This window comes from Typha latifolia, chromosome 5 (assembly GCF_019914945.1).
Source record: "Typha latifolia isolate L0001 chromosome 5, TyphaL0001v2, whole genome shotgun sequence".
Taxonomy (NCBI): Eukaryota; Viridiplantae; Streptophyta; class Magnoliopsida; order Poales; family Typhaceae; genus Typha; species Typha latifolia.
The window spans coordinates 8,750,989-8,763,292 of NC_133090.1; the positions used below are offsets into that span (position 1 = coordinate 8,750,989).

Below are 12,304 nucleotides of genomic sequence, written 5' to 3' on the forward strand. Positions count from 1 at the left end.
AAATAGGAAATGAAAAGAAAATCTCTGTGATTTCGAACTTCTCAGCTTGGTCTGTTAGTACTATGCATTATCCATATATATAACCATTGATTGTACTGCACGATGGATACAAATAATATAGTATGTAGTATAAGGGGGTAATATATAAAAGTGCTCCAGTTGGAAGTACTACTTGAAATCAGGCCAAATCACAACGAGATATAATATATTTTCCCAAAAGAGTTGTACACTAAATGATAGCTTCCTAATAGGATTATGTTTTAATATCAACATCCAAAATCTATATCTTTCTCTTAATTAAATGAAAAGATCTCCTAATTTAATTACGAAAACCTATTAATCTAAGTGAAAGACAAGACTTGTTAGCTTTCAAAACGCAAATGTAAATTGCTGATATCCCAAATCCCAAATTTAAACTTTAAAATAAAAAAATGAAAATAAAAACTATGGGAAACAGATGTTCCCCTCACTCTCTAACCCATGTTCGTTCCCTAGGAAAATGCTTCATCCCTCCGATGCACCATGACAAGAATCGATGAAAAATATTATAAATCCACGGATCAATTAAGAAAAAGAAAATAAAAAGAAAAAGAATTAGAGAGAGAGAGAGAGAGAGAGAGAGAGAGAGAGAGAGAGAGTTTCCGTTGTAAAATGTCATTATAAATAGTGCCAAATTACACCCCTATCAGCTCCACCGAAGAGCTACCAAGGAGAGAAGGAAAGAAAATAGCTTGGAGACTGCTCAACTAGTACTCCAACGCAAGAATGCATACGGCCTCCTCCCTCTCCTCCCTGGGCTTCGGCGAGGACGTCGCCCACGCCTTCTTCCACCCGATCATCGGTGCCTCCCCTCCCTCCCACTCCACCCACTGCATCAAGATCTCCGTCGTTGGCGCCGGCAACGTCGGCATGGCCATCGCCCAGACCATCCTCACCCAAGACCTCGCCGACGAGATCGCCCTCGTCGACGCCAAGGCCGAAAAGCTCCGCGGTGAGATGCTCGACCTCCAGCACGCCGCCGCCTTCCTCCCCCGCGTCACCATCTCCTCCGGCGTCGACTTCGCCATCACCGCCGGAAGCGACCTCGTAGTCATCACCGCCGGAGCCAGGAGGGTAGCCGGGGAGACGAAGCTCGACCTGCTGCAGAGAAACCTCGCGGTGTTCAAGAAGATAATCCCGGAGGTGGCGAAGCACTCGCCGGAGGCGATACTGCTTGTGGTGTCGAACCCGGTCGACGTGCTCACCTACGTGGCGTGGAAGCTGTCCGGATTCCCGCCGAATCGGGTTATCGGATCCGGGACCAACCTGGACTCGTCGAGGTTTCGGTTCCTGCTCGCCGATCATCTCGACGTCAACGCCCAGGACGTGCAGGTAAGCCACGCAAAGTATAATGTATATTATGTTTCTTGCACCAAAGATAGAAGAGGTTGACATAGCATAATATGTTATTGCGCGACCAAGTTATTTTTACACATTTTCTTCACAAAACAAGCAGTGAATTTTACACGTTTGCCAACGAAAAGTTGAGTTTAGAAATACCATAAAACTGCTATTGGACTAGTTCCTAAGAATAAACTAAGAGTGAAAATTGGTCAAAATTAAATGATTTCGAGTTTTCTGAATATGATTTCAAATTTTTTTTCTACGTAACTATATCTAAATTCATATTCATATATGCCAGATAAGTCAAAAGGGAGTCAGTCATTCCAGATCCACATTGGACAAATCTGTTTGGAAACATAGCTTTTTATGGCAGAATATCGATTGAAACATAATATCCGAATTAATATTTATAGATTATTTAGTTTTGAAGATTATAAAAATAGTGGTAAAAAAGATTTTTTTTTTATATTTTTACATCAATCTCAAATCCAGTTTTCATATGCATTTTTACTAGTAAATTTTCTATATATTTCAATAACTATATTAAATTTTTATAGATTAAAAAATGAACATAAATATATCTAATGTCCTACCTGTATCCATGGTTGTATTTAGAATTTAGAGAATATGATAATTGAGTTCACTATCCATATTGGAATATATATATATATATATATATATATATATATATATATATATATATATATATATATATATAACACTATTCGATTAGTATTCAGTTCGTTTTCACCACTATTTAGACTTGAACTTTATTTATTTTTAGGGCTAATTATATTTTACTATCTTATACTTATATTTAAAATTACTTTACTTCATTATAATTTAAAAAGACTTAAACCAATTTTTCTATTTTTAACTAAATGTAACCATTAATTTTTTTGTCAAATTTAGTGGAGCATCATGGCTATTTTGATAATTTAGCGGTATTAACTCTCAATTTTGCATATCTTGTCTAAAAAGTACAATAGGGATATTTTAATAATTTAGAGCATAACTACATAAAATATATTTAATCCTTATTTTTATATAAACCTCTCGTTAATTGAGTATAGATCAATGATCAGGATCTCTTTCTTTGGATCAAACCAGACTAGATCACCACCCAAGATCGTGCGGTCTTTCCCAAACAAAATTTTGACCTGTTTTTCTATGGGATAAGAAGAAACAAAAATAGGATAAATGGATTTATATTACGATAAATGATGGTTATATAATTACTTTCATTTTAGTATTTGATTTCCTTATAAGTATAAAGTATAATGATTGTATAGAAGAGGAGAACACTTCTCTCTTATCTCATCCCAAAAGTGTGATTAAAAATGGGGATAAAGTAGAGTTGTCACGGTTCCTCATCATAACTCTCTTATCCTGAATTTGGTTATAATTTCTATGATCGATGGGATGGGTGATCCCTTTATTCCACCACAACGATCGAATAAGGTATTCTTATGGTGTCCCTATTAAACCATAAACTGTCATTGAGGGAGTCAACCTTGTAGCTTCTCAGTCGGGGGAAATTAGGTGTCTTAACCACTGTGATACCGGTTAAGAGACAACCAGTGAGTTAATATAACCTTCCAATACTACTATTAACCTTATAGAGAAAAAAATAGTACAATATTTCATCTTATTCTAGAAACATGATCATATCAGAGTACGTTATTTTTTTTATCCCATATTTCGTAGTGGCAATCATTCTTTAAACATTGAGAATGACCAATATGGATCCCCTTTGAGAAGTAACAACATTGTTATTCTTTTAAATTTTGTGCATAAATATTGTCCAGGCGTATATGGTTGGTGAGCATGGAAACAGCTCAGTTGCACTGTGGTCAAGCATAAGTGTAGGTGGAATGCCGGTGCTAAGTTCATTGACAGACAACCACATCCCGTTCGAACAAAGTGTGCTTGAGGACATGCGCCAAGCCGTCGTGGGCAGCGCCGAGGAGGTCATCGGCCTCAAAGGGTACACCTCTTGGGCCATCGGCTACTCAGTCGCCAGCCTTGCTTGGTCTCTCCTACGTGACCAACGTCGCATCCACCCCGTCTCTCTCCTTGCCAGAGGGTTCTACGGCATCTCCGACGATCGTGAAGTCTTCCTCAGCCTCCCCGCGCAGCTCGGCCGTAGCGGAGTCCTCGGCGTCGCCAGTGTTCAGCTCACGGAGGAGGAGGAGAGACGCCTTAGAATGTCGGCAGATACTCTATGGGAGATCCAACAGAAACTTGAAATTTGAGTACGGCGGTTACAAATTGATATTGGATGTGCAGCTAGTGTATATCATTATCTGTTTATTCTTGTTAAGATTCTTGTTGTTTTGTGATTTGTTATGCTTTATGTTTCTTTTCTTTTCTTTTTTTTTCATAAATGTTGATTTGATTTTCATTCATTTGGACTTCAATTAATATATGTTGTTATTTGGGATGGAAGATATTGGGGTTGAAGACTTCGAATAAGTTCTAGTACTTCTGAACATGATTTTGGCTTACCTATCTGTTGAGCTCAAGGAAAATGAGAGAGAGAGAACATATAACTGCGAGAATTTGTTATAACTACATTGAGTCTGATGTTTAACTAACTAGTCTTAACTAACTAACTCACTTAATACATCTTAATACTCCACCTCAGGGTAGCTTGTAAATATTTTTAACAACCATCTTGGTTAACAAAAGAAAGAACATATTAGAGGGAAGAAGTTTAGTAAAGATGTCACCAAGTTGATATTGAGACTGAATTGGCAAGAGTTTTATGAAGCTAGAAGCAACTTTATCACGAACAAAATGGCAATCAATCTTTATATGCTTTGTCCTCTCATAGAAGGTGGGATTAGAGGCAATATGAATGGCAACCTAATTATCACAAAATAAAATAGCTGGAGCAGACACTATCATTTGAAATCTGTAATTAACTGCTGAAGCCAAATGATTTCACTAACAATGGAAGGCAAGGCTCTATACTCGGCTTCAATTGAAGAGTGAGATATTGTTATTTGCTTCTTGACTTTTCAAGGAAATTAAAGCATCTCCAATGAATATAGAAAAACAAGTGATAGACTTTCGACTATCAAGACATGAGCCCCAATCATCATCAAAAAATGCTAGAAGTTGTAATGATGAAGAAGATGAGAAAAAATTCCTTGACCAAGATTGTTCTTCAAGTATCGAAGGAGATAGTGAATAGCTTGAAGATGTGATAATCTAGGCTAATAAAAATTGAGTTAACTTGTGAACATCAAAGGTTATATTTAGTTTGGACAATGTCAAATAGAGATGACGACCAACTAGTCTTTTGTATTGAGATATGTAAGGGAGTCGTTCTCCATCAATGGAACTTGGATGCACTTTAGGATCCATAGGAACAGCAGTAGGTTTATAGGCTAAGAATCCAGTATCCTCAAGTAACTACAAGGTGTAGTGGCGCTAAGATAGCACAAGGCCTTGCTAGGACGCTATAATTTTAAGGCCTAGAAAGTATTTGAGACAATGTAAGTCATTTAGCTTAAACTTAGTGTGAAAAATTGCTTTAGGGCAGAAATGGCATGAGAATTGAGACTAGTAATGATAATATCATCCACATATATAAAAAGAGCAACAAATGAAGAACTAGTGTTTGGTGAATAGAGAGTAGTCTGACTTAGATTGCACAAAACTAAGTCTAGCAAAACTAACTTCTCCCAAGGTTTAGAAGGCTCCCCCTAATTGGTATAACCAAGAGAAAGATCCATATAAACTTCCTCAAAGAGATCACTATTGAGAAAAGCACTGTTCATATCGAGCTAACCAAGCTGCCATTTTTGAGAATAGCAAGAGCTAGTAAAACTTTAACAGTTACTATTTTTGTAACAGGAGAAAAAGTCTCAATAAAATTCAAACCTTTTTGTTATGTATAGTCTTTAGTCACTAACTGGGTCTCATGCCTTCCAATTGATCCATCATATCTATATTTTTTATTTGTAAATCCATTTGTAGTCAATGTATGTTTCCCAATTGGTAAAGAAACACGATCCAAGTCATGCTGGCCTTTATAGTTTCCAATTCAACCTTTATAGTAGATCTCCAATAAGGATATTTCACTGTCTAATGACAAAACTATGGTTTAAATTTGAGATGACATATTGAGAACCAGATTTCGATGGGAGCTAGAAAAACCATCATACATATGTGATATAAAACATAGTTGGAGAGTGGATATTTGATCCCAAAAGTAGAAGCAGAAGTTGCTGAATTAGTAAGAAGATTACAGTGGTAATCTCTTAAATAAGAAGGTGGCTTAGCAACTCTAGTATATTTTCGAACATGAGGTTCTGGATCAATGAGATTATCAGATTGGTCACTCAGAGAAGGATCATCAATTCGAAGAATCATTAACTTAAGCCACTGCAAATTTTCTAAAAGAACTAGTTCCCTAAGCAAATGCAGTATTATAAGAATCCAAAGAGGAATGTGGCAACACTATGCGAAAAGAAAAACTTATTGATAGATAATGTCTCAAGAGACAAATATTTGTTTAGAAACCACATCATATAGTTTATACCCTTTCATACGATGTAGATAACCAATGAATATGCGTAAACCTTGGCTCAAGGTTTGAATTTGGTTATGTGTGCATTTAAGGTAGAGGCAAAGGCTAGACATTCAAAAGCTCAAAATGTGGAGTAATTTGGAGAGGTATTGTATAAAAGATTATATAGAGTATTGCTCTTGAGCAAAGGAGGAATTCTATTTATTAGGTAAGTGGTTGTGAGGATGCAATATGTCCAAAATTGAATCGGAACTCTAAACTGAATAAGTGTCGATGTTTCCTTTCCACAACTGAAATTTTTGTTGAGGCCCATCAACACAAGAATAAAACTCATATTTCACCAAAAAAAAAACTTAGTCAACAATAGTTTAGAAGCATTATCAAAACCGAATACTTTGATCTTGGCATTACATTGGGTTGAAATCATATTGAAAATTTTGGGTATTATGAAGCAACTTCAGACTTGTGTTTCAAAATAAAAACCCAAGTAAAACTTGTGCAATCATCCACTAAAGTAAGAAAGATATTTTGATCATTATAAGAAGCAGCTTAATAAGGTCCCAAAATGTCACAATGCACTAGATCAAAAGGATTGGCAGACATATTATTATGGGATTCAAAAGATAACTTGCGTTGTTTGGCTAAAGGGAAAAAAAAATATAGCAAGGATTAATTTTATTTGGTTTAGAAACATCACAATGCAACTGGTCCTTCAAACTTTTAAGTTTTTTGAATGAAATATGGCCAAGTCTATTATGCTAGACATGGGCAGAATTATTATTGAACATATGCATTGGATACTGAATTAAAATTTTTAGTATTGAAAACATACAATTTTTCAATTTTATCACCCCTGCCAATCATCTTCTTAGTGTTGAAATTTTGAAAAACAAAGCAGTCAGGCATAAAACTGACAGTGAGCTAAGATCCAGTGGCTAGAATGCTCACAGAAATTAAATTAAACTTGAAGTGAGGGACAAACATAACATCTTTAAGTACTAGTGTAGAATTTAATCGAATATCACTCGATAAGTGGACTAGAATTTGAGTATGATTAGGTAAAGTATTTTGGCTTGCTGAATTTTCTTCAAAGAAGTAAAGGAACTTGTTATAGCACATATGTGCCTGGTAGCATTAGAGTCAATTATCAAAAATTGATTGGATGAAAAATTAGGATGTAGAGATACAAAGAACACATACTTGCAGGATAGGTGGTATGAGAAGTATCTTGATCACTATTGATTTTGGCAGAAATAGTGAGATGATTAGAGAGGATGAACATCAACTGTTGATATTAAGTGAAATTGAGATTTTGAACAAAGCCTCCAAAAGAATTGGACTGATCTCCCTTGCCTTCAGCAACAAAAATCTAATGAACAATAGCATTAGAGACATCTCTATATCTTAGTTTGTAACCTAGATATCTATATATCTTGTAACACCTATCAATGGTATGTCTACAAAATTTACAATGTGTGCAATATGGATGATCCTTTCTTTGGCCTTTATAACCATTAGAATTAGAATTCTAATATTTAGAATTTCTAGTAGAAAGACCAACAAACTTATTGGAATCAGATTTGATCGCAAAAACCATAGTACCAACAGAATAATTGCTAAAAGGAGCTAAATTAGAAAACAAATTCGGTTGTTCTTCGTGAGAGATCAAAGAGAAAACTATATTAATAGGAAGAAGAGGATGCATGAGCGGCAATTGTCCTTTGACTTGAGAAAAGGACTATGAAGTCCCATAAGAAAGGACATGATGTATTCCATTTGATAATGAGCATTCATATTCTTAACACCTCCATAAGTACAGTTTCAACTATTGCAAATAGGTCTACAATTGCTTAGTTTTTCCCATATAGTTTTCAATTATGTGAAGTAAATACCAATGAAATTTTGATCTTGGCACAAATTCATTAACTCTCGGCTTAACTGACCATTATGCTGTTGAAAACATTCCTTAAGATCTTGCCAAATTTCATGAGCATATTAAAAAAAAAACTAGCAAAAAATTTCTTTCGGTACTGAGTTCAGAATACAATAAATAACAATATTATTATTTTTGATCCAAGATTAATAAGTTCTAGATTGCTACCTTCAAGTTTTTCAGTTGATCAATCTACAAACCCCAATTTGTTCTTCACTAAAATAGTGATCAACATCACACAACTCTAGGAGGCATAATTCTCTCCAAAAAGTTGTGAGACAAGAACCAATCCACGACTATCAGAATGATTAAGATAGTTACCTTCAAGTTTTTCGATTGATCCATCTACAAATCCCAAGTTTTTCTTCACTGAAAGAGTGATCAACATCACACAACTCTAGGAGGTAATTCTCTCCAGTAAACTATTAGGAGACAAGAACCAATCCACGACTGTCAGAATGATGAAGATAGTATCGAGTGACAGCTCTTCAATGGTAGATCTACTTAAATTGTTCTCAGTAAGAGGAATATTCATAGAAGCTAAAGAATCCTTAGCTACAATAAAAAAAACCAAGAAGAATCAAGAAACTGATCTCAATTCATAGCAATTATAAAACGTTTTGCTCTGATACGATGTTGAGCTCAAGAAAAATGAGAGAGAGAGAGATAAAGATAGATAGGAAGAGAGTACAAAGAATGAAAATAAGCTTTTCCATTACTAAGCTCATATTGCAACTTCAGATAAGATATATATACAGCTCTAGAGTTTGTTATAACTAACTTGAGTCGGATGTCTAACTAACTTGTCTTAACTAATTGACTCACTTAATACATCTTAATACTATCATCCATTTATATACCCTAAAACTAATTGCAAAAACTCCTATATGGTTACATAGTAATTATTAGGAAATTTTGCTTATAACCTCCTATCTTAATGAAATTGTGATTTACACCCTAAATTTTGATACACCTTATTAGAGTCTTTTCTTATTGCATTAGTTATTTATTTTTATTAAAATAAAATTCTTGTAGGTCGCGTTAACGTGAAAGGGGCTGCGTTCGAACACCCTTGCGAACGCCTACATCAGGTTCGCAAAAAACAAAGAACGCAAAATGTATGTTCGAACGCCTGCATCGCGTTCGCACATATAGAGAACGCCTTTTGTGCGATCGGGCGCGTTCAAAGGTGATCGGCGAGATTCCACTAGGATTAGGGTTAGTTATCGTTATTAGGGCTTGTTGGCTAGCCTCTATAAAGGTATGGATGACAGCCAAATTTATTATGCTATTTGAATATTGATTGCTTGCCTCTCTATCTTCTCTCTACCCGAATCTCCCTCCTTCTTCACCAACCTACCACCTCTACCGTTGGCAAGGTCTCTCCTAACTTCTAATCTCTCTTATCTGTCGAGTACTCCCTCTTCTTTGGGATCTCGACCACTTCTTCCCCTTCATCTTTATCCCGTAAACAACACCACCCATCCACCCTCATCTCCATTATTATTCAAAACCCTAACTTCCACTCCACCCATCGCCACCACCTTCATTCGTATTATATCGTATTTTCATCCCAGTTTCCTTTGGAGCGACCTAAACCAAGAATCATTCGCAAACCCAACAATGCTATTTAAGGGAGAACCGCATGCTTGGACTTTCCAAAATTCTAAGCAACGGATTGGATGTTTCAAGTTGAATAATACTTTTATTGCGAAGGGATAGCGATGGACACAAAGGTCCAGATGGCAAGCTTTCACATCCAAGGAACGATATTGCATTGGTATAGATCAGTTATTCGTAGAGTAGGATTCACCGGTTGAGCTAAATTTTGTAGGAGGATTACACATAGATTTGTGACAGCGACATATAAAGATTTTGTTGCCATATTAAACAAAATAATTTAGAGGACGACCGTATTAGAGTACGAAGCAGAATTTGAAAGAGTTAGTAGTCGTTTTGAGTCACCTTGGCTCGAGCCGACATTGATGAGCATATTTATTTCAAGGCTACGAGAGGAGATACAAGCAGATGTCCGTGCTCTATGTCCAACCACTCTTGAGGAGACCTCTGAGAAGGCCGTGAGGATGGAGCAAAAGCATAAAGTTCTCAAGATGGCAGCGAATACAAGTTGGAGCAACCGAGATGGGCGGTTTGTGCTTAGAACGTCGGCTAGAAATTCTGCGAGTTTAAAGATAGCGGATGCTAGTACTAGACCATGACCACCTTTGAGACCTTCTTCTGATGTTAGAGGAAGTCCAAGACCCCCCCCCCCATTCGAACTCTCACACCTGCCCAGGTGAAGGAGCAAAGACCGAAGGGTCTTTGCTTTTGCTGCGATAAACGTTTCACCCCCGATCATCGGTGTTCTAAATCGATTAGGAGTGTGATGCTTATCGACGGTCTCGAGGAGGATGATGAGGTAGTAGGTGATGGAAAGTGTTCAGAGGAGGTCCATGAGGGGGCCGTTGAGGAGGTCCATGAATATTTGAGTACTTTTGCGCCAATGACGTTACGGGTAGACAGACTTGTTAGAAAGTATTGTGTGCACATCCTCATCGATTCTGAGAGTACACACAACTTTCTAGATGAGAGATTAGTGAGGAGATTAGGCTTGGATGCTGAACCGACCACGAGGTTTGACATTGCTATTAGAGATGGCACGAAGCTTAAGGCGGAGAGCTTGTGTTGTTGGGTCAGTACCATAAAAAAGATGATCTTATGCTCAATGAGGGATCTTGTGCGTGGGCTAGACCACGGTGTCCAACACCTCGACCACCACGTCGCTCTCCACCATCATGTCATCAACATTGGATCTCGATGAGGTAGGTAGGGATGATGAAGAAGGAGGAGGGTTAGGTGGGAATGATAAGGGAATGGGGAGGGAGGAGGGAGTTTTAGGTGGGGATGATGAGAAGGGAAGAGGAAGGAAAGAGGAGGGAGGAGGATTGGGTTTAGATCAGATGGTGGAGAAGGGTTGGGTTGGGTTTAGTTGGTTTGTGGGTTGGGCTAGGTTTAGTTGATTAGTTGGTTAGTTGGTTAGTTGGTTTGGGTTGACTTTTGTTGGTTAGTTTATTTGGGTTGGGTTGGGTTTAGTTGTGTTAGGTTGAGGGTATTTTTATAATTTTCTTAGTATAGTTAATTTATCCCAGAGGTTTAGTTAAATTTAACTAACAGATCTAACGGTAGAGTGTTTTATGCACATATTCGCTAAATCATAGAATTTAAATTGCAAATAATAAAAATATAGGGTGTAAATCATAATTTTCTCAAAAGATAGGGTATTATATATAAATATCCCTAATATTAAAGAGATAAAAGAAATGAGATTTTTTTTCTTATATTAAGTGCAATAAACTTCCAACTCTTATCTTTAAATCATTTTCTTTGCAAGTGATTGGATAAGTCCTCCAAGATAAAAAATAATATTTTACCGACTATTTTGTTGGCTATATAAACCATATGTTATTTACTCCTGCATTACTATATTTAAATCTATTCCTTTTCAAATGCTTTTTGGAGGCATTTGGTTAGACTGAATAAGTGTTATATTTCAAAATAAACCCCTTTTATTCTAGAATAGACATGCTCTTCGCTCCTCCACCTGGGCAGGTGTGAGAGTTCGAACGGGGCGTCGTGTGCCTTCTCTAACATTGGAAGAATGTCTCAAAGGTGATCATGGTCTAGTATTAGCAGCCGTTGTCTTTGAACTTACAGAATTTTCAGTCAACATTTTAGGTGCAAACCGATCGCCTCGGTTGCCCCAATTTATTTTCGCTGCCATCTTGAGAGTCTTATGCTTTTGCTCCATCCTCACAGCCTTCTCGAAGGCCTCCTCAAAAGTGGTAGGACAAAGGGCATGAACATCCGCCTTTATCTCCTCCCGCAGCCCTGAAATGAATGTGCTCATCAATTTTGGTTCAGGCCAAGGTAGCTCACAACGACTACTAACTCTTCTAAATTCTGCTCGGTACTCTAATACGGTCGTCCTTTGAACCATCTTGCTTAATGTGGCAGCAAAATCATCATATGCCGCTGCCCAAATCTACATATAATCCTCCTACAAAAGTCAGCCCAACCGATAAATTCTCCACCAAGAATAACCGATCGATACCAATGCAATGTCGTTCCTTGGAGGTGAAAGTTTGCCATTTAGAACTTTGTGTCCTCCACTGTCCCTTGTTAATTAAAGTATTGCTCCACTTGAAACACCCAATCTGTTGAATCACCGCCTTGGAATTTTGGAAAGTCTAAGGGTGCGGTTCTCCCCCGAATAGCATTGTCGAGTTTGTGAAAGATCCTTGGTTCAGGTTTGAACCTTTGTGCATGTTGATCTCCTTCTCTAAATTCTCGAGCTCACCCATCAGCATCTCCGAAGGGATCAACATCATCATCAAAATGCCAATCCTCCTCATCGACGAAGCGCACCGATGCCACACGCCTCTCGTGTT

General features: G+C 37.3%; 1 protein-coding gene across 1 annotated transcript; it reads left to right on the plus strand.

The window, feature by feature from the left end:
- Positions 1–693: 693 nt before the first annotated feature.
- LOC140789431 (L-lactate dehydrogenase A-like) lies at positions 694–3,831 on the plus strand. The gene is made up of 2 exons (XM_073139133.1): positions 694–1,371; positions 3,192–3,831. The coding sequence occupies exons 1-2, from the start codon at positions 766–768 to the stop codon at positions 3,636–3,638; spliced, it is 1,053 nt and encodes a 350-aa protein (XP_072995234.1). The 5' UTR covers positions 694–765; the 3' UTR covers positions 3,639–3,831.
- The last annotated feature ends 8,473 nt before the right edge of the window (positions 3,832–12,304 follow it).